We start from the raw sequence: 22,913 nt of genomic DNA on the forward strand, positions 1-22,913 counted from the left end.
GCTGATCGGATCGTATCGACCCCCGGTCCTTTGTGCCAGGCCGAATAAGGAAGAGATAATTCCTACGTGCCTCTTAAATAATAAGGAAATTATCGTTTGTTATTAAAAAATCATGATTTTTTATACAATTATTTAATTTTTTTCCTGTGTGGATCGTCATGTAACGGATGTGACGACGACACACACGGATGAAAAGTTGACAAAAGCACTTAGGGATGGAAAATGTAAATTGATGGTATGAAAGAAACCATGATTTTTTAATAGCAAATTGAAAATTTTATTAACATACGGAATTATCTCAATAATCAATCCCACGTCGCCGAGAAAGCGGGCAGGCAAAGCAACCCCACGCAAAACCTGTTCCTCCCCACCCGCGCGGCTTTGGTTCCTTCCTCGCGGAAGCCTTCTCCGTTCCTTGCGGCACGCTCCAAGAACCGCCTCACCCCCTCACCTCGCCTCTCCCTCACCAACCCCCACCGCTTCAACCGATGGAGGTTGAGCCGGCAGACGAGAGGAGGAAGAGGGGCGCGGTTGGCGGCGGCGGCCTGGAGTGGGAGCTGGAGCGGCAGTTCGCGTTCGAGCGGGGGATGCTGCCGATGCCAGCCGCCGCGCCGGGTGCCGAACAGCAGAAGCAGCGGCGGCGGCAGCACAGGCCCCTCTCCGCCGATCTGCTCCAGAACTGCGACCTCCCTCCTCCCGCCAAGCTCTTCGGCCCGGTCCCGACTCTGCAGAGGTGAGCACGCGTCGTCTTTTACTCTCTCACAGAGAAATCGGCGAGGGATGCATTGCTCAGAGCATGTGCTGCTTTGCTGGAAAAATAAAGGTTGGAGAACGCGGCGGGGACGGACCGTAAGGCCGACGGCGGCGGGGGCGGGGGCGGCGGCAACAACGACAGCCTGCTGCGGGCGCTGCGTCTGTCGCAGTCGCGTGCGCGTGAGGCGGAGGAGAAGTTGGTGGCCGCGGGGGCGAGCAACGGGGAGCTCGCGGCGCTGCTGGTGCGGGACTCCGTGGCGCTGTCCGCGCACCGGCGGTGGGTGATGATGCTGGAGGCCGAGAACTCCCTGCTCAGAGGTGCTGTCCCCCGCGGCGCGGGACCAGGCTCGGACGACGACGAGGCCGCCGCGCGGCGCGGCGGCCTGGCCGCCTGGTGGGTCGCGCTCGCGGTGTGCGTCAGCATCACCGGCGTCGGCCTCGCGCTGGGCAAGTTCCTGTGCTGAAATTGAACAACTTTATACGGATTTTGTAAAGCCAAAACCACAGATCAGACTACTAATCCACCGAATGCGCGCTACGACAGTTCCATCTGTGCACACAAGTTCTATGGAAATATTACACAGTTCGTCAACATTTGCAGTTCATGATTAACATTCTCAGCGCTGTTGTAAATAGAGGAAAGTATATGAGCTGCAAACAAGGAAAAGTAGGAAGAATGGACTTGTGTAAATAGGGTTGCTTGTGTAACTAGTATGACATGTTAATCGTTCATCTATGCCCGCTTTCATGAAAAAGAAAAGGAAAAATTCCACGACAGAAATGCAAAACCACATATCGTTTGCACACACAATTTATCTTATCTATCCATCTTTTCATCTAATACTCATTCATCTCTTAATTTTTCTCACACGCCTTATAATTTTTTAACCTACTTCAACACTAATCTTAACGAAAACTATTAGTCCTAATAAGTTACGTGTGTGAAAAACATGTGAAATTTTTAATTTGGTCCTCAAGGCATCTAGCTTGTTGCATTTTGATTCCTGCCTTCAATTCAGGTTCCCGCAAATCCTGCGTTGCTCGGGTTGTTTTCAATAGCTTTATCAGCTTATCTGATCCGAGGACAACCATTGATGTACACCGACTACGACTTGTCTCCAGTAGATGTACGGTGCAGCGTACAGAGGCGACAGGATTCTGAATTTTTGCTACCGCGGTTCTTATCTCACTTAAAGTTTATTTCCTCTAGCAAATCAAGCTGGTTGTGTTTGGCGTGAGCTTGTTCCAAGTAGATTTGGGGTGTGTTGAGATCACAATTGAAATCGGTTAAGGCTGTCAGAAGCCAAATTAAATAGCCAATTATTGAGCGGCTTTTAAAAAAACTGAAAAACTAACTTTTCAAAAAATAAACTAAAAACTAATAAGCAAGTTGAGAGGAGTTTTTATATCTTTTGGTATGCTAAGAAACTAAAATCTATTACAAAAGCTAGTAGTAAAAAATTATCAGATAGAAACCATCTTTTCAGCCTAAAAACTAAAAGCATCAGTCAACCAAACAGACTATAAATCATGATAAATCTTGCCCAACTTACTCTAGTGTTTCATGGTCCGATGTTGTTAGAGCATCTTCAACCCACTTCCTAAATTTGTCCCCCTATTTCTCACCGTGCTCCAATCCACTCCCTAAATTTAGCTTCTTATTCTTCATTCACCTATTTTTTATTAATATCTTGTAACTACCAAATAATTCTAAGCGTTTTATATTCAACAGCTATATTTCCAACGGCTAGATTTTTAACAGCTAGATTTTCAACGGCTATATTTTACAGTTCTATATAAGCATGGCCATTGACCTAGTTACTAGACCAACTCATTCGCCTTGTAGTTCCTTCTCTACACGAAATGAGTCGTCAATCTTTGTTAGAATCATTTGTCGTCGTCGTTGGATGATGACGATGAACTTATTCTTGCTACATTACACCAAGCACACTATTAATATCAGCTTATGAATGGTCCATGACATAATGGTTATGTACCTGGAAATCTAGCACAGGAAATAGGACTCTCTAACCTAAAACCTATGTAAACATGCCATATTCAGCCAAAAACATGAAAAGAATCCAAATATATCTACGAATCCACTTCAACTCGAACTTAGACTGAATACCGGATGATCTGCGAGGACAAATTTCTAAGCGCCAGAATATCCGGCGAGTTCAACTTGGCTAGACCTCGAATTCTTTTCTAATATACACCGGATTGTCTGGTGTTGAAAATGAATTCACCGGAGTATTCACTGGACTAAATTTTCTAGAGAGCAAATTATATAGCAAGATTTGAAATACATGCACCGAATGATCCAGCGTTGACATCGGAACCCTCACCGGACTAATTCTTGCAGAGGGTAATTTTTCCCTCAAGAAATCAATCTTAAGTCATCGGATGGTTCGACGTTCAGCCGAGTATATCACCGAAGCAATTTGTCCAGAGAGCATGTCACCTTGTAAAAAAAAATCCTTGCATTCATCGGATGATCCGGTGACCATAAGACACCCTGCCAGACTATTTTTTCAGAAAACATATTTTCAACACAAACCAATTCTATAAGCACCGGATAGTCTGACGACTGCATGGTTCTTTCACCGAACTATCTAGCGTTAAAAAAAATTAAATCGTACCGGTTTTTACTCTCAAAAGAGTCTAATTCTTTTCAGATAATATAGAATAAAAATATTATTCTGGTCTATACATCTGGAGATGCACGCGTCCGTTCACGGACGAGTCAGAAATGGTTAATGGCTTTCTATCTGAAATGGTTAAGGATTACATTCTGCAATGACCATGCTTAGGCATCTTTGTGGTCCCATCAATACGGAGGCTGGTTGTGGACTTGTGGTCGTAGAGGGCTTGCTGGGGTTGGTGGCAGGCACCTGCTCCCCTTTGCTACCACTTTGGACGCGCCTTGGCAGTCAAGCGATGCCATTGACAAGAGCCAAAAAACAACTCGAATCGAGCTGATAGATAGGATGCTGAACGTTCTAATTTGCATGGTAAAGCCGCAAGCCATTGGACGAAAATTCGATCGATGCTCCTGATCGCCTGCTGCTTGTTTCGCTGTCAGGCAGTCTGAAACACACGGTTTGATGCCTTCACCGACGGTGTCGTTGAGTATAGAATTTCAATTTTGTTTTACAATTTTTTATGTTTATTGTGAAAAAGATCGAAATTTACAAAATTTCACTTGAATTCACGAATTTTTATTAAAATTCATGAAATGTTATTGAAAATTAGGTTATTTTTTGTCTTTTGTTTTGTAGGTTTTACATGTTAGTGAAAAAAAAATTCAAAATTAGATATTTCGTTCCTCTTTGAAAATTCGAGAAAATTTTAATCCTTGGTTGAGTCCGGCTTCTCGCTCTTGCGTTGAGCGTGTGATAGTCGTGGGGGTAGGATGCATGTCCTTGTCAGTAGTAGCGGCATTCTGGAGATGACCGTGGCCGGCATGGTGACTCGTTGACTTGAACCGCAAAAGAATATGATGTTTCATCGATCTGGTGGCACTCACGTACGCTCTTGTCTTCTTTACTTCTGATTTTCGTTCTTTTAAAAAGCGGGGATAAAGAATCTGTTAACTTGCAGTACTTCCCACGTTTTAAATACTTGTCCAACATAGTAAGCCAAAAAAGCTAAGCGGATACTTGCATGGATCATTTGGGAGCACTACCACTATCAATAACGGTTCTCGAATGAATGTTGATTACTCGGTATTGATAGTCATTGATTATCAGTATTGATTTTAGTAGCACTAAAAATATTATCAGTGTCAGTTTTTAATGAGAATCAGTACTGATAGTCGGTTCCAAAAATCGACGTTTCGAAGCTAAAAAAGTTGAATTTTTTTTTTCAACCAACGACATAGTAGGTAAGTAGATTTTTTTTTTCAACTAACCAGCCATAGTAGGTTTTTTCGTGCATATGCATTTCGTTGGATTTGAAGTCACGACCTCCTTCCTCGCGTGTAAGTTTTTTACCATCTCACCTATCTCTCATTGCTAATAGCACTGTGATATATTTTCATTTTGACCCCTCCTATCGAAAGGTTGTTATGATTATTTCGGCATATAAATTATTTTAAATAAAAAATTTATCAACTACAAAGTTATAAATCTCATCGAAAGCTATAATTTTCATATAAAGTCTATCTCAATCCGACATTGTATGAAAAAGTTATGAATTTTAAAAAATCAGTTATCATCAACTATAAGTGGCGGTTCGTGACACGAACCAGTACTGATAGTCTTTATTATCAGTGTCAATTGTGGTACAAATCGGTACTGAAAAGTTACTATCAATGTCGGTTTATGGCTGAAATTGACACTAATTGCTGATAGCACTACGAGATATTTTCCTTTTGACCCCTCCTATCAAAAGTTTGTCATGAATATTTTGGCATCTAAATTACTTCAAATGAAAAATTTGTCAACTACAAAGTTATAGATCTCATCAAAACCTATAATTTTCATATAAAGTTTATCTCCATCCGATATCGTATGAAAAAGTTATGAATTTTAAAAAAATAGTTGTTATCAATTATCAGTGATGGTTCGTGACACGAATAGGTACTAATAGTCTCTTCATTATCAGTGCCGGTTCTTAGCGTCTCAGCCATTGTTCGAGCGCGGGAGTTTAATAACTGATACTAATACCCTTTTAATAGCGATTTGTATATAACCGATACTGATAAAATGCTATCTATGGCAGGTTTTATAGTAGTGAAAATCACTTGATGCCATGGTGGATTACATGAATCCCCACACGATCTGAATCTAATGGACGCTTTGGATTTAAAAGGTATGGATGGAGTCAGTAATGTGTCTGCTATGTATTTGTCGGTGAATCAGGAACTAGGGGTCCCTGAATCCTGATGTCAGGTCAGCAATCCGTCACGTGGCACCCTCCCGCGGGGATCATCTCCGCGAGGTACGAAAAGACTAAGTTCCAGGATGGGGTGCTCGGGGCCATGAACAGTGGTCCCCGAGCGCCAGAGTTCTCCGATGATCTGCGAAGACCAAGTGTCGGGAAGGGAGTGCTCGGGGTCATGAACAGTAGCCCCCGAGCACCTAAGTCCCCCGACGACCAAAAAAATCGAGCACCGGAAAGGGTGTGCTCGGGGCTGCGAACAGTAGCCCCCGAGCACCCGAGTACCTCGAGGACCCCAGGAAGATAGTTTCGGGAGAGAGTGCTCGGGGCTGTGAACAGCGGCCACCGAGCACTCGGTTCCCCGAGGACCTGAACAGTCAGTTCCGGGAGAGAGTGCTCGGGGCCGTGAACAGTGGCCCCCGAGTACTCGGTTCCCCGAGGACCAAGAAAGGGCGTTTCCGGGAGAGAGTACTCAGGGATATGAACAGTGACCCCTGAGCACTCGGTTCCCCGACGGCCCAAAAAGTCCTTCGTCGGTGGTTCCCACAGGGGTCCAGCGGTGAGGTGTCAGCCAGTGAAAGGTCAGATGCCGCATTTAAGAGGGCGCGTGGCCTGTCACTTCCAACTGCTCCTGCCACGCTCGGTGTCAGTCCCTGCCACATCCTGGCAGAAGGGCGTGGGGACATTTAATGCACGGGTTCCATCCCGTGTCATCCGGCGCACCTAGGGATAGCCTCGCAAGGCCCAAAGCGCCCCGCCTGCCGCCCTGCTGTGTCAGACGAACAAGACCGGGCGGGCACGCCGGGTTGCTCTGTCGCTGCCCGGTAGGCCCTCTCCACGGCGCCCGTTGCCAATGCGCATCATGACTACCGAGACGGGGCGGGGGGCGCGTTTTCAACCCCTCGTCACTTCGCGCAGCAGTCCATAATGACTGCCTTTCCATTTATGGCGCTTTGGAACTCGTGCCCTCCCTTTCGAGGCACGCTCCCGCCGGCGAGTATTTAAGAGAGCCGGTGGGCACGGACAAAAGGGGGCTCAGATACACACTCTCAGAGATTGAGGAACTCTGGAACACGGACTCTCAAGAACACTCAGTATAAGCACAGAAGCTGAGACCACTGAAGAATAAGGAGCTCGAAGCTCTATGATAGACAAACATTCTTGTAACCAGCAACATCTCTGAGGGATATTCTCAGGGCCTTTATAGCATCCACACAGTAGTAGGGTATTACGCTCAGTGCGGCTCGACCCTGTCTAAAAATTCTTCCAGTGCATTTATTGCATTCTGCATTCGATCATTCCATCCCACCTGTCATCGTATTTACACCTATTTATTTCTCCTGCAAACATATTCAGAATCATCCCCGGCCAAATCTCAAAAAAAGGAGTCCCTCTGAATCCCTGCGATAGAAGTTCACCCTCTGACAGTATCTGAACTGTCAAATTCTGCGACGTTGAAAATAGGGATATTGCAGTTCATATTTACGTTGTTCCAGCTTCACTGACTTGCACAGTTGCTCCAGCTATAACAAACTTCAACGACGGCTAACATGAACGTAGAATTCAAACCAGGCTTAAATTATTGGTACGCAGCAAACTTGCCTGAAAACTTACCGCAACTCTGCACAACCAATGAAAAATATAACCAAAAAAATGGCGTTGCTATCCTTTATGCGCCTGAAAACGCCGTTTCCCTCAGTAAACTAAGGGCCCGTTTGGATGGTCGGAACGTTTCCGATTCTGGGCGTTTCTACCAGGATCGCTACCAAACGGTGAAAACGTGGAACGATTCTGATAGGAACGGGCGAAACGATTCTCAGGAAATAGCCGTAGCGCGTGAAACACCCAGAGAGCCGTTTCTCAGTGATTGTCCCCACTAGCTTTTATACGTCCCCGTGGAGTTTATCAGTATTTGCACCCATTGCCACTGCCCGAGCACATAGCTTCCTTCCCAACCCGCCGCAACAGCTCAGCTCAGCTCCCATTTTCGTTCCATCTCTCTGGTGCCTTGAACTCGTCCGCCGCTAGATCCGTGCCGGAGCTGCGCGTCAGCCCTCGCGGCGTCGTCCCGGAGCTGCGTGCCGGCCCTCGCGCAACCCCTCGAGCCGTCCTAGAGCTGCGCGCCTCCCTTTCGGCCTCCCGCCCGTCGCCGCTCGAGCTGTCCTGGAGCAGAGCGCCGCCCTCCGTCGCCGCTCGAGCTATCCTGGAGGTCGCGCCGCCCCTCGAGCCGTCCCGGAGCAGCCCGCCGCCCGTCGAGCCGTCCCCAGATCTGGGCGCCTTCCCTCCGGCACCGAGCGCATCGCACCGAGCGCGTCAAGCCCGTCGAGCCGTTCGCACCGAGCGCCGCCCGTCGGGCAGGAGGTAGGAGCTACGAGCCCGTCGAGCCGTTCGCACCGAGCGCCGCCCGTCGGGTAGGAGGCAGGAGCTACGAGCCCGTCGAGCCGTTCGCACCGAGCGCCGCCCGTCGGGTAGGAGGCAGGAGCTACGAGCCCGTCGAGCCGTTCGCACCGAGCGCCGCGGTGCTGCTCTACCTCCTCAGATCCGCACGTTGGGCAGGAGGCAGGAGCTACGAGCAGAGGGCAAGAGGCCTGAGCTAGGACGAGAGGTATAGCTTACAGGAGTTCTGAATACTACAGCACTTGATCTCATTTTGTGTTAACAAGCTAGCATCTTAGACACTTGATTTGATATATGACGATGCCAAAAAATGGATGCATACACATACTGTTGCTGACGTTTATAAAGCCATGATCCAATAAACATCTAACTGGTTCTTGCACTCCGCGAAGTTATCAGCCAATTCTATTTTACTAGATGATTGTGCTGTTGTTCTACTTGTGCTTGTGCTTGTGCCGGACAAAATAGGCTTGTGCTTGCGCTGGTAATTCAAGATAGGCTTGTGCTTATGCTGGATATAAAAACAAATGGCCCATTGTGCTGGATTGGATTAGGGGCAGTGGTGCTATAATCTGTTTTTTAATATGTTTGTCGATTTGCTAAGTATAATATGTTGATTTGTAGATGGTTGAGGCTGATTGGTCCGAAGAGAACACTAGAGTTGTTTGTAGATTGTTTGCTGAACAAGTTAGGTGTGGAAATCGTTCGAGCACCCATTTGAACAATGTAGGATACAAAAATGTGATTGTCCAGTTTCATGAGGAGACGGACATTTTGTACAATAGAGGCCAGTTTAAGAACAAATGGGCAAAATTGAAGGTGGAATATACTGCTTGGAAGGGTTTGTTGAAACAAACAGGTATAGGTTGGGATGAAAAGAAGGGGACAGTTCGCATGAGCGACGATTGGTGGAAGAAGATGAGAAAAGTAAGTTTGCAAGTTGTAATTTATTTGTTCTTTCATGCCTCGACCAATAATAAATTTATAACATATACATACATGTTTTCAGGAAATTCCAGGATGTGGCAAGTTTAAAGACAAGGGACTTCAAAATGAAGATGAGTTGAAGATTATGTTTGAAGACCTTCGTAATACAGGTGATGACCACTTTTGTGCTTCATCAGGTGTAATTCCTCAAAGTCCTAATGGTGGCTCGAATGGTGGTGATGAGGAGGCTGAGTCAGATGATGACAGTGAGCCAGAAGAAATAACACCAAGTGGCAAGGGCAAAGGCAAGAGACCTAGTGGTGATGACAAAGACAAGGGAAAAAGAGCGAAGACAAGTGGAGGCAAGTGGATAGAAGACCAAATTAGTAAAATTGTGTCCTTAAATGAGAGGTCTACAGCTTCTGTTGAGTCAATGGCAAGAAGGGAGGACAACTCAGGGTGTTCCATCAAGGAAGTAATGGCCATTGTGAAGGAGTGTGGTGCTATTCCTGGTACAAAGCAACACTTCATTGCTTCTGAATTATTCACTAAGAGAGCTGAGAGGGAGATGTTTATGACTTTGGACACTCCAGAAGACCGGTTTGCCTGGCTCACTATGAAGCACTTTGTCAAATATGGTCCTGTGTAAGGTTTTGAGACATGTTTGTTACTTTATGTGGAGTCATGTTGGACAGATTATGTTGAGACATATTTGTGGGTTTATGTGGAGTCATGTTTGTTACTTTATGTGGAGTCATGTTGGTTGGTTTATTCATGAACTTGTACTATTAAGTCATGTTGGTTGGTTATTCATGAACTTGTCATATTCATGTTATGCTACAGATGTCCTCAAGTGAAAGTGAAAGGAGTGCAAGCGACTCCGATGATGATGATGTTTTTGATTTACAAGCCATACGTCAACATCAAGAGCTGCAGGCCAACTTGTTTTCTACTGTCACTATGTTGCACAAGTACTACATGAAGTATCATGATAAGAATGCACCAAGGACCTCACAACTCAGTGGATATGGATGGATTATGGAAACACTGAACACACCTGGAGAAAGTCACAGAATGTTCAGGATGAATGAAGGCCTTTTCATCAGATTGCATGATCTTTTGGTAAGTAATTATGGTCTACAGTCATCCATTCATATGAGCTCAATGGAATCACTTGCCATCTTTCTGTGCATTTGCGGGCAAAATAGATCCAATAGTTCGATTCAGAATACATTCAAGCATTCAGGGGAGACAATCAGTAGGAAGTTTGATGATGTGTTGCATTGCCTAGTTCGGATGGCTAAAGATTACATAAGACCTCAGGACCGTAACTTCTCCAATGTGCATAGTAGGATTAGTGGTGACCAAAGGATGTGGCCACATTTTAAGAATTGCATTGGAGCCATTGATGGAACACACATCTTAGCGACACCACCTCCTCGAGATTATGTAAGATACATTGGCAGATCAGGGACTTCAACCCAAAATGTTATGGCAGTGGTTGATTTTGACATGCGTTTCACCTATGCATCTATTGGACAACCAGGTTCTATGCATGACACAAGTGTGCTATATCATGCTATAGAACATGATACACAAGCCTTTCCACATCCTCCGCTAGGTAAAATTTATTGCTATCTTCCTTCCCTTTCTTTTTTGTTACTTTCACATTTATTGATTTCTTTCATGTTTATTCAGGAAAATATTATGTTGTCGATGCTGGTTACCCAAATAGACCGGGATACTTATCACCATATAAAGGACAGAGGTACCATGTTCCTGACTGGAGAAGGGGTGTCGCTCCTTCTGGTGAGCAAGAGGTATTCAACTATTTGCACTCAAGTCTTCGTAATGTCGTTGAGCGCACTTTTGGCGTATGGAAGATGAAGTGGAGGATACTTTTAAAGATACCTACTTATCCAATGAGCAAACAAAAGATGATTGTGGCATCTACCATGTGTCTCCATAATTTTATTCGTGAAAATCATGCACTTGATAAACATTTTCGAAGATGTGATCGGAATCCGGATTACATGCCCACAATACCTCGAAGATATGTAAGGTATCAACCCTCTCAAAATTCATCTAATGCGTCTACGTCCGATGCAAATGACATTAATATGGACAGATTTCGTGATGATCTTGCGAAAGCAATTATGGAATCTAGGTCATAGATCAATTTATCATTTTATAATGTTGTTTTAGAAGCATGTATTTTGGTACCTCTCATATTTTCAATGCTCAACCAGTGGGCCAATTATTCTGTTATGCGATAATTATGGATGCATGTATTTTGTACCTCATTTTCCATGTAAAAATATACTGAAAATTCATCACAAATATCAGGGGTACATTGGTCAATTCCAACACTTCTTTCTCTTTCCAGAATCTGAATCCAGACAGCTAGCCAAACGGTTTCAGCAAGTGATTCTGATTTACCAGAGAAACATTTCCAGAGAGAATCTGAATCTGAAACGTTTCTACGTGAATCTGGATCCCTACCAAACACGCCCTAAGTTCGGTCATCCATTCGGACAGGTCTCCTTCCTCTAGCTCACACAAATGTTCCTCTTCTCCGTATGGTCAGTGCAGTGGTCCATGTCCCACTAGCCTCCTCTTGTTTCTAGTAGCATCTCTGTCATCAGATCCGTATCCACTATCTATTACCGCATTAACCTCTTCATTTTCATCACCCCTGCCACCGATCTCGACCACCACCCTCCTATCGCCCGTGGTACCGTTGCTTCACTGCACTACCACGCTACAGCCCACCGCCAGTCCAAACACCACTCCAGCCTCCATCTAACCCAAGAGGTCACTTGTGAACCTCAAATCCTACCCCCATCAATCTTAACTATGGTAGTCATCACGTGCTCACACATATTCACACTCATCGAGATTTCATGCACTTGAATTTTAGGAAACGTCTAAAAAATATTCTTCTATTAAATTGTCCTTTTTAGAAATATTCTTCTCTTAAATTATATTATTACATGGTCCTAAAATAATTCGCCTCCTAATCGAGAGGAGACGTAACAGATGAAACCTAACCTGCTCAACTAGTACTGAACAGCCGATGCGTCTGTCGTTGGCAGAGTCATCTGCACACCCACCGCCTATGATGTAGCCGAGACGGCGCACTTCTTGCTTTCGGTCAATGCATTAGGTGAAAAGAAAAAAAGTCTTCAACTACACATGCTCCATGGGTACCATGCGGTAGCTAGCAATCAGCGAAATGAAGAAATGATTAGGTCAATGCCATTTCGACCATAATTAATCTCATGCAATCAGTAAGATCACACTGTAACGCAACGTCAAAAGCTTGCTTCGAGTTAGAGTTCTAGGAAGGAGAGAAAAGCTTTCTTCGAGTCGGGAAATTTTGCCTCTTGCAATAATCCCAGCCTTTTGACAGACGATGAATCAGCTTGCACTTCTTCTTAGGCGGCTGCCATGTGTTGAGAATTGGATAGAGGTAGATGCTGCGCCTCCATTGCGGCTAAACAATTCGTTAGTGCCTTCAAGCTTTGGCATCAGTTCCCTAACCACTCCAGTTTCTGCTTTTCTTTAATCCATCTCTTCCGTTTAATCTGTGTTAGCGCGTCCGATCGCTGACAAAAGCAGGCATGGTCTAGCCGTCTAGAAATATTGGACCATGAGATATATAATTAGAAAACAAAGCTGGTGTAAACGGCCCGGTGAACCAATCCTCATGTGTAAACGGCCCACCTACCATGCATGGATGGATTCATACGGAAAAGAAAACGGAGAAGAGATAGCGACAGATTCCTGAACACCACTTGCTCAGCATTTCAGCTATTAGTTTCACCATTCAAAAGCACGGGGTTCTTTAAGTGGAAGGAGCATGATATCACCTTATGCATTCCTGAAAGGCATGCATTCCATTCTCTTCATATGCACACACAAAACCGTGGAGGAAAGAAAATAGAAGGAAAAAAATTTAATTAGTACTCCACGTACGTATTCGATGGAGCTATTTCACAATTGCGATCGCTGAAAAGAGAACAAAAAAATTCGAGTTAGAAAGGAGAATAAGTGAGGAACACAAACGTAGATCAACTGCTCTTATCCTGTAGCCGCCGCGTCTTCCCCACGATTCCACGACAAACATGTGGTGTGGGTCTATAAAAGGGACCCTCTCCAACCTGCCCTGTCCATCGTGCAACCACTTACAACTCGCAAGACATTGCTAGCTAGCTGCCTAGTTCCTCCGTTTCGTGCGCACGCTAGCTCCTCCTCTCTAGCCTCAGCCATGGCGTCCCGTTCAGCTCTGGTCGCCCTGCTCGTCGTCGTGAGCTGCGCCTCAGCGGCCTCGGCGGAGACGTTCACCGTCGGTGATAGCCAGGGGTGGGCGACCGGCGTCGACTACACCATCTGGACTAGTGGCAAGACCTTCGCGGCCAACGACACGCTAGGTGAGCCCTCTGTCCTCGCCGAGCTACTTGATGCCTGTTCTTCTCTTCTGAAAGCACACATAACGGTTTTTTTTCCATTATATAATGAACAGAGAATTAGAAGAAAAAATTTGATCGCGCATAGCATATTTTTATCGTCGTCATCATCTTCTCCTTTTGGAAGGGTGACATATCGATGATTCGATGTGCGTTTTTTCAGTTACATGATTACAGTACAGTAGCACATTTCCATTTTTCTCCTCAAAAGCATTTTTGTTATTTTTTGGTTGCTAAGGCAAAACTAAAAGTCACTAGGCGATAAATAGCGAAACCGTTATTTTATTTTTAAGGGCATAAGAAAGTACAATAATATGAAAGGGCATCAACAATGCTAGGTGCTTAAGGAAAAAGTATTAAACATGTACATAAAAACTATAATTTTCAGTGTAGACAAAGATTACATGTGCTTAAATATAATTTATTATTTTGTTAGTACTAATATAAGCAGCAGTACTTAAGTAAACACATTACCTTCGGTCTAAACACATGTGCCAGTGTGGTTAAGAAAAAAAACTTGATTTTTCCATAAATATCTACTCTGAGCAACCTAGTGTACATGCTCTAATCAGCAGTCAAGTGATAATCAACCGTGTATTACTAACGAACTGCCCGCGTTGACCATGGCCTGATCCAACATTTTTTCCCTTCATTTTTGCAGTGTTCAACTTCGGCACCGGGCAGCACACGGTGGACGAGGTCTCCAAGAGCGACTACGACACTTGCTCTTCCAGCAACACCATCAACACCGTGAGCACCGGCCCGGCCACCATCACCCTCGCCCCGGGCACCCACTACTACATCTGCGGCATCTCCGGCCACTGCGCCAGCGGCATGAAGCTCGCCGTCAACGTCGGCTCGGGCTCCGGCTCCCCCGCGACGCCCGCGACGCCCGCCACCCCCGGGACTCCCAGCACCCCCACCGCCTCCACCCCGACCGGCGCGTCCGCGCGCCTGCAGGCCGGACCTGCCCTTGCCGTGGCTGCTGGCGTCCTCTTCAAGCTCGCCCTGTTCTGATCGTCGACGTCGTTGTTGAGACGATGGCGGCCCTGCCATGATCGTGGCCAGTGAAGAGGCAGTGCAGAATTCTTGAGCATTTTCTGACGGCCGGCATGTACGTACGTTTCCACGGTAGAGTAGTTGGTTTCGTGATGTTATTATTGATGCTTTGTTATTGTTTCGCTTGTGTTCATTGTGACTTTGCGAGTGTACTAGTTTGTGTCTTGTAATTTCTTTCTTTTCTCTCCATGGTCCCATGGATATTATTTGTATGACTTTGCTGTGACATTATCATCTCTAAATTACTATATCACAGTGGTTAGCTGATAGTAACAGTTAGCTGCTGCTTTCTCTCTCTCCTAACAACTCTTCTAACAAAGCTACATTGATGAGCTCTCCCGTCTGGCTCTTCTTCTCTCGTCTTTGGTGCCAACTCACGCCACCTGTCACAGTTTCGCTAATCCGATGTTGTTAGGCTACCGACTACACACCCTCATCTCAACCATGCTTATCGTCGGTCCTCTACCACCATCGTGGCACGCCATATCGTCCCACCCACCGTTGGACCGACCTACTATTAGGAAATGGGTAGACTATGATAGTGTAAATCAAATTTTTTTACCGTACTTAACCAATAAATCATACTAATAGAGGATCATTGATCATTACCATTAGATGCGCATAGTAGTGGAGGAAGAGTTGGAGCAACAACAAGAATGACTCTACGGTATCAACATGTCTAGGGGTGGAACGTAGTGTGCTAGTGTGCTAGCACCAGGCACCTGGCTAGGGTTTCATGGGGAGGCCAGTTTGAGGTAGCGGCTAGGGTTTCGGGATGAGAGAATTGACTCGTATAGAGCCTCATGCCTCAACTTATATAGAGCCCGCTAATAGGCTAACACATTGGAAACCCATTAGAACTCTAAAGCCTACGGATCGTTATATGTGTAGCCTACATACACAACCAATATGAATTAGTGTTCCAACATATTAAGTGTGTGACCTCTTAAGCTTATGTGTAAACAATCACGACCTGAAAACCCTTTTCATACCACATGTCAATAGTGATATCTAGCAAGACATTGACTCTCGAACACATACAAAGATCACATCGGTTGAACTTTGATATACACATATATCAATCCCTTTACTCACTAAATCAGTCAAGCTCAATGCAAGATGCATGACATCCTTGTGACAGTTCAACCATTCACTCAATCTTGTAATGTATTACTAACTCGTGAATATTTTTTTAATATTTTTTTAATCATATTAGCATGACCACATACTTTCTTAATCAAACCACATCGAGGAGGCTATGCATATCTCTCTTGTTATTTAAGAGGGGTAAATTTCATCTTAATCGCTCACACCTCACAACAACGTTTCATAGCATACCTAAAAACTACGTTTGTAATTACCTAGTTACGGGGTAGCATTTGACAGCCCATAAGTATGCTAATACATACTCTGGAGATCAATAACAATCTTGGGTTTAAGACCATCTCTGATAGATACTCTAAAAATACATCTGTTATAACACTATTATAGCATCCCCTAAGACTATCTCCAGCAGATACTCTAAAAATTCATCTCCTATAATATTATTACAGCATCCTCTAACACTATTATAGTACTCTCTATTTTTTTCTATCTCCAGCAGGTACCCTATTTCTTACCTTCTATTATTTTTCATCTCTCTTCGGGCCTACAGGCATCTTTTATGAGCAGTGATACAGACGCTTCATCCCTCCCGCAAATTTGTCGTTCCTTGCTGCTACAGTGATTCACGCACGCATTACTGTAGCACTAGAAACGACGTCTATTGGACCACGATACGGGCCAGCAGAAGCGATATCCGCGCTGCTGCAGTGATGCGGCTAGCGTTTGCTGCTTCTACTGGAGATGGCCTAACACTATTACGGTACTCTTTATTTTTTTTTAATCTATAACAGCTACCCTATTTACTAACTTCTATTACTTTTCATCTCTTTTCGAACCGACAGTTGTCGGAGAGTGAACTCCTGTCGCAGGGATCCCGAGAGACCCCTTTTTAGAGATTCGGCCGGGGGGATGATCCTGGAAAAGCTTGTGTGGGAAATAAGCGGGAACGGAAATAAATGCGATGGCTAGTGGGTACGCCGGGTTTTAGACAGGTTCGGGCCGCACGGAGGCGTAACACCCTACTCCTGTATGAGCGCTATATTTATCCTTGAAGGGGATTCTTCAAGGAGGTATCTGGTTCTAAGGGGAGAACTGTTTACAAAGAGCTTGAGGCTCTTATGTTCCAGCTTAACTTGAGCTGGTTCGAGTGTCTGTCGATCTATCTTTGGCCTGGCTCGCCGGAGATTGTTGGTTATCTGGTCTCTTGGTTGTCTTGTGGTCGGGGGCTGTTGCTCTCTCTTTTAGTGTTCTCCATCATTTCCTTTTATAGGCGCGCCGACCTCAACATATCCTGAATGGGAAAGAGGGGACGCGAATGCCAAGGTGCCACGGAGAAAGGCGTAATCATTTCATCTTGGCGAAGTGACAGGGGCGGTGGAGAAATGCGGCGCGCATTCGACCACCAGCCGCTGCGGAAGCCTCGGGGCGCCATGAAAGGGGCCCACCGGGCAGCCTCAGAGGTGCCCGGTGCGCCCACCCTGTCTTGTTCTTCTGCCAGGGCAGGGTGGCAGGCCGAGCGCTTCGATTCTGGCAACGTTATCCCGAGGCACCTGGATGAAACGGGACGGGACCCGTGCATTTAATGGACCCACGCCCCCCTGCCAGTGCATGGCAGGGTCTGACACTGGGGCGTGGGCAGCTGAGAATGTCAGGATGTCAGGATGTCAGACCGCGCGTGCCTATTAAATGCGGCATTGGGCCTTTGACTGGATGACACCCTGACGACGGGACCCTTCGGGTCGTTGAATGATCTTGCGCGAACCTTCGGGGAACCGAGTCCTCGGGGGCTACCACGTGCAGCCCCGAGCACTCTCTCCCAAGCACTCGAGTGAGACCTTCGGGGAACCGAGTCCTCGGGGGCTGCCACGTGCAGCCCCGAGCACTCTCTCCCGAGCACTCGAGTGAGACCTTCGGGGAACCGAGTCCTCGGGGGCTGCCACGTGCAGCCCCGAGCACTCTCTCCCGAGCACTTCGGTGGGACCTTCGGGGCACCGAGTCCTCGGGGGCTGCCACGTGCAGCCCCGAGCACTCTCTCCCGAGCACTTCGGTGGGACCTTCGGGGCACCGAGTCCTCGGGGGCTGCCACGTGCAGCCCCGAGCACTCTCTCCCGAGCACTTCGGTGGGACCTTCGGGGCATCGAGTCCTCGGGGGCTGCCACGTGCAGCCCCGAGCACTCTCTCCCGAGCACTTCGTTCTTAGTATTTGGGCCCTGCAGATCATCGGGGAACTAGGGTGCTCGGGAACCAGAGGCGGCGGCCCCGAGCACCTTCTCCCGGGACTTAGCTTTTTCTTACCTTGCAGGGTGGTGACATGTGGTGGATGGCCGGCCTGGCCTCGGGACTTAGGGACCCCTAGTTCTGAATACACCGACAACAGTCATCCACAGTCACTGCACCGCATAGTGATGCGGCCTCCTCTTGTTGGCCGCAAATTTGACTGCGTCGCATAGCATCCCGTGTCACTGTGCCGCTCGATAGCGACTCCGCTAGAGCGCTTTTGCGGCCTCCCCAATTGGCATCCAGTGCTGCAGTGTCCACTATAGCACTAGATACAGCTCCCGCGAGAGCTGCCCTAAGGATCCTGCATGCAGGTGCACCATCCGACATCACATAATAATAATCTAGTAGTGTTTTGAAGTGGGTCAATCTAACATCATATTTTTTAACATGTGTTCATATTATTGATTTGATATCTTCGTATCTATAATCCGTAAAATATGATCATCAATCAATACATTTGTCAGTCCTGTAATCATCATTATAATATGGGACTAGGAATCATTTATAATGATACCATAATATAAACAAAGAGCTTTACAAACAAATCACATACTTATATCGATGTAAATAATAATTATCTATTAAATAGAATAACACATCATTCAAAAACACATAAACATAAATATGATAAGATTATTCCTATAATTACCTCCAAGACATCACCAACACCTGCCTTTACAGAGCTCCCGCGAGAGCTGCCCTAAGGATCTTGCATGCAGGTGCACCATCCGACATCACATAATAATAATCTAGTAGTGTTTTGAAGTGGGTCAATCTAACATCATGTTTTCTAACATGTTCATATTATTAATTTAATATCTCTATTTCTATAATCCGTAAAATATGATCATCAATCAACACATTTGTCAGTCCTGTAATCATCATTATAATACGGGGCTAGGAATCATTTATAATGATATCATAATATAAACAAAGAGCTTCACGAACAAATCACATACTTATTTATCGATGTAAATAATAATTATCTATTAAATAGAATAACACATCATTTAAAAACACATAAACATAAATATGATAAAATTATTCCTATAATTACCTCCAAGACATCACCAACACCTGCCTTTACAGCATTCCCTCTAGGCCAGCTGCAGTGAACCTACCCTGAAGCTAAAGCCCTACCCGATCCCTGAACCCTAAACTTGCGCAGCTTGTGAAAAAAGGCGTTGACTGAGATTCCATCCACTGTCAAGCGATTGAGATTGGACTTTCAGAAGAAATTTACGGATCAGTCATGCTTAGCAATGTATTAGGTGTTGGCTTTGAGGTGAGAGTGACTTGGGCAGTTGGTTTAGGTAACAAGGATGGGACTAGACTGGAGGAAAAACGATGGAATAATCTGCCGGAAAGTGATTTGGTTGGACGTGAACGTGTCGTTAGAAGTTCCCAAAGTGTTCCATAATTGTAGTATGAAACATGTTAACAAAAGCAAGACGGAAGATCCCCGCCTGCTGTGCGGGAGTAAAAAACGTGAAGATTACAAAAGTGAGATGAAGAAGTCAGCAGCGAGTGAGCCTCGCTGACAGGCTTAATGACGTCAGCTGCGATCGATGCCAGTTTCCCAGCTATTGTTCATACCAGCTCTGGGAGAAAGGTTCGCATGCTCTGGAAGAAATTTTCAGTAACGTCAAATATGTTTATGTGGATAAAATGTAGAGAGGCTTTAGGACAAATGTCTCTTTTGAAGTTCATTAACCTTTTCTCTCTTTTTTCCCCAAGTTTGAGAGGAATTTAACCGTTTCTTTGTGAAAGTCTACGTTTGAAACATGTCGTCCTTGCCTTCGGAAGACCCTGTCCTTCGGAAGAAAAGTTGCTTATGGGTATGTTTGGTACAGCTTCACCTGATTTAAATTTTTTGAGAGGAGGATTCTCTGGGAAGGTGATTATGTAGTTGAAAGTAATTTTTAAAATAAATTTTATGGAGAAAACGATTCTGTGAGAGAAATAAATTAAGAGAAACTAATTTTTCTAGTTCTCAGCATCTAGTTCAAATCCGTCCTATGTTAAATTCTGACTGAGAAATCGCATCATGCTTTGAAAAAGAGCATTAAGAGGAGGGATGACGACAATACATGGAGCAACTCTGCTAAATACGTCCTATGTTAAATTATGAACTGAGAAATTGAATCATGCTTTCTTGACGAAAAAGAGCATAAAGAGGAGGGATGACGACAATACATGGAGCAAGCATGGTGAATGGTTTCTCAAGTTTCTTCACATCCCTGGTGGCTGGTGGTAGTTGGAGATTGACGGTGAGTAGGAATACTCTTTCCAGGTGCTCTCTCTCAAGTCTCAACAAAAAGGATGGGCCAACGGCGTGTGAAGGAAAGTAGGAATATCCACTACTGTGAGGCACAAATCCAGGAACCAGGTTACAGAATGTCGGTCAATTGGAAGCCCATCACTTGTTAATGCTTAACCCGCATTGGCACATGGGCTACCTACGGTAAACCCGAATTCAAAAAATATATTATTTTATTAAAAAATTATAAAAATAATAGTTAAATTCATAAAATTATAAGAATAGGTATATATCGGTACTTTTTGATATACAAACGGATTCAAATGAAAAAAATGTTCAACTATGAAGTTATAGAACTAGTTGAGAGACATAATTTTCATATAAAAATCATCTTCATCTACAATCACATAAAAAAAGTTATGATTTTTCTTTAAATATGAGACACTCCAAATGGATTCAAATGAAAAAAATGTTCAACAATAAAGTTATAGATCTAATTGAGAGACATAATTTTCATATAAAGATCATCTCTATCTAAAATCACATAAAAAGTTATGATTTTTCTATGAGGCACTCAGGACCTGTCAGCACTTCAACAGGGCCGTTGGGCCAACTGCTATGTATTGTCATGTGAAGTGCTTATTTTTTAATTTTGTAAATTTAACTATTATTTTTGTAATTTTCTAATAAAATAATATTATTTAAAAAAGCCCTGATAAACCCACGCCCTTTTTCTTTCTGAAAAAGGATTGATGGCCCATCGGGTCCATTTGGACCCACTCTCAATGATCCCAAACTTTCTTATTTATATTTTTTAAATAAAAAAATTGCAAATATATACTCCTGTTTTAAAAAATTACAAATTACTTGAAACAGGAAAAACAAAATTCAAGAGTACAAATCATATTTTTGTTTGAATTTTTTGGAGATACATAATAGCATCCTCTATACTACACAATTTTTCATAACAGTCTAGATTTACAATTTTTTCCAAATGAGCGTATATATTTAAATTTTTTATTTAAAAATAAAAAAATTCCAAAGATCCCTTCCTCGCGTGGGGACACATGCCGGGCGTTGGGGGCAGCCGGCGCTGACGCCGACGAGGGCCCCACGCACGCCGCAAATGTGGATCAACATTCAACAGGAGTAGTGATATCATCGTCATAATATCACTACAGCACATGAGGCCGGTGTTTTTCCCACGCGCAGCGCACCGCCAGCACCGAAACCGCCGTCGCCGTCAGGATCGTCGCGGTCCGCACGACCACACCGCGGAAAGCAGCCACGCGCTGACGCGCCGTGCCGCATGGCCACCACCTGCTCGCTTTCGGCTTTCCACTCCAGTCCACCACTCCAGATGCTTCTCCACTATTAACTTACCAGAGTCTTCCCATAGTGCCCCCCACCAAAGCCACTGTGAAAACTCATCGCTCTCGCTCGCAAATAAACAGAGAAAAATATTTGAGCAGATCTGGAGATCCAGCTCTCCAGATCTGCACGAGCAAGCACAGATCAAGCAACGAAAGAAGCTAAAGATCATGATAGTAATACTAGCAGCAGTGATGTAGAAAGAATGCGCTACATAAGAAACGGGGGCATTATACAATGGCAAGCCACAGCAACTGTCTCAACAATCTCTATCTCACACGCACAAACGCTAGATCAGATCTGACGAGCCCTAGACTAAAACCGAATGGAATGAGCAAACCCAAAAGCGGGATGGATAAATAGAAGTAGCGGAGGCCATATCATATCAGCGCAGACCTCAGTAGAAGACGGCGGCAGCAGCCACGGCGGCGGCGGCGGCCCACGAGGCGGCGGGGGCGACGCTGTACGCGGCGCTGGGCGGCGGAGGGGAGGTCGGGGCCTCGGTCGGCGTGTTGGCGATCGAACCCGGGGCCGGCGCCGGTGGCGAGAGGGGGGTCTCCGGGGCCGGGGCCGCAGCCTTGGGCACCGGAGCGGGGGCCTTCGGGGCGGGCGCGGGGGCGGATGCCGGAGGTGGAGTCGCCGGAGGCTGAGCAGGGGGAGGCACTGGGGCTGGCGCCGGAGGAGGCGGCGGCGGCGGGGTCGCCGGGGGCTGGGCCCGGGGCGCGGGCGTCGGGGAGGCGCCCGGGGCCTGCGCCGCGGCGGCGGCGAACAGCACGGACATGGCCACGGCCACGAGGTGGAGGCGCGCCATGGGCGGCGGCGGGCGAGCGTGCTAGGGTTTGGGTGGTGGGCTTTGCAAGTGGGGGAGGCGCTGCTTGGAAGTGTGCGAAGGGGATATAAAAATGGTGGGATACGCGGCAGAAGGATATACTAAAAGGAGGTTAGAGTATAACAATGGCGGGTTAACGACGAATTACGTCATCGCGTTATGTCGATGGGCTGTGGGACGGCTCTGACCATCGGATCCGGATCCAGCGGCCCACAAAAACTTCTTGTCGCCTTGTATTTTCTAAGTCAAATGGAAAATAGAAAATTTAGGTTTATGCCACTAGTTCAATTGTTATTTTGGTTTTTATCATTGTTTTTTGAATTATTAGGTTCATGCTAAATTTTTAAGTTCATGTCACTAGTTGGCGTGTTTTGAGTTGAAAATTTGTTCAGTTTATACCACTGGTTCTGTTCAGCTAGTGACATGAACCTAACAAGTTTTGAAAGTAGTGGCATGAGTCCAATAATTAAAAAAATAATGATAAAAATTGAAACTACAATTGACACAATGACATAAACTTAAATTTCTAAATACCATGCGATAAATGAGCTCATTAAAGTAAGAGAGATAAGGTCTGCGGTGA

The 22,913-nt window shown here is 45.5% G+C and overlaps 4 protein-coding genes across 4 annotated transcripts; 3 read left to right on the forward strand and 1 right to left on the reverse strand.

The window, feature by feature from the left end:
• Nucleotides 1-327: 327 nt before the first annotated feature.
• Nucleotides 328-1,444, forward strand: LOC133894810 (uncharacterized). Its single transcript, XM_062334980.1, has 2 exons — nt 328-733; nt 824-1,444. The coding sequence occupies exons 1-2, from the start codon at nt 489-491 to the stop codon at nt 1,215-1,217; spliced, it is 639 nt and encodes a 212-aa protein (XP_062190964.1). The 5' UTR covers nt 328-488; the 3' UTR covers nt 1,218-1,444.
• A 7,357-nt stretch (nt 1,445-8,801) lies between these two features.
• Nucleotides 8,802-9,773, forward strand: LOC133896088 (zinc finger CCCH domain-containing protein 43-like). The gene is made up of 2 exons (XM_062336603.1): nt 8,802-8,958; nt 9,041-9,773. Exons 1-2 carry the CDS (start codon nt 8,926-8,928, stop codon nt 9,605-9,607), a joined length of 600 nt encoding a protein of 199 aa, XP_062192587.1. The 5' UTR covers nt 8,802-8,925; the 3' UTR covers nt 9,608-9,773.
• Nucleotides 9,774-13,115: 3,342 nt separating this feature from the next.
• LOC133894814 (blue copper protein-like) lies at nt 13,116-14,734 on the forward strand. The gene is made up of 2 exons (XM_062334983.1): nt 13,116-13,391; nt 14,089-14,734. The coding sequence occupies exons 1-2, from the start codon at nt 13,229-13,231 to the stop codon at nt 14,442-14,444; spliced, it is 519 nt and encodes a 172-aa protein (XP_062190967.1). The 5' UTR covers nt 13,116-13,228; the 3' UTR covers nt 14,445-14,734.
• Nucleotides 14,735-21,650: 6,916 nt separating this feature from the next.
• On the reverse strand, nt 21,651-22,431 carry LOC133895658 (arabinogalactan protein 1-like). The gene has a single exon (XM_062336121.1). It carries the CDS (start codon nt 22,310-22,312, stop codon nt 21,899-21,901), a length of 414 nt encoding a protein of 137 aa, XP_062192105.1. The 5' UTR covers nt 22,313-22,431; the 3' UTR covers nt 21,651-21,898.
• Nucleotides 22,432-22,913: the final 482 nt, after the last annotated feature.

The sequence above is a fragment of the Phragmites australis genome, chromosome 16, assembly GCF_958298935.1.
Source record: "Phragmites australis chromosome 16, lpPhrAust1.1, whole genome shotgun sequence".
Classification (NCBI taxonomy): Eukaryota; Viridiplantae; Streptophyta; class Magnoliopsida; order Poales; family Poaceae; genus Phragmites; species Phragmites australis.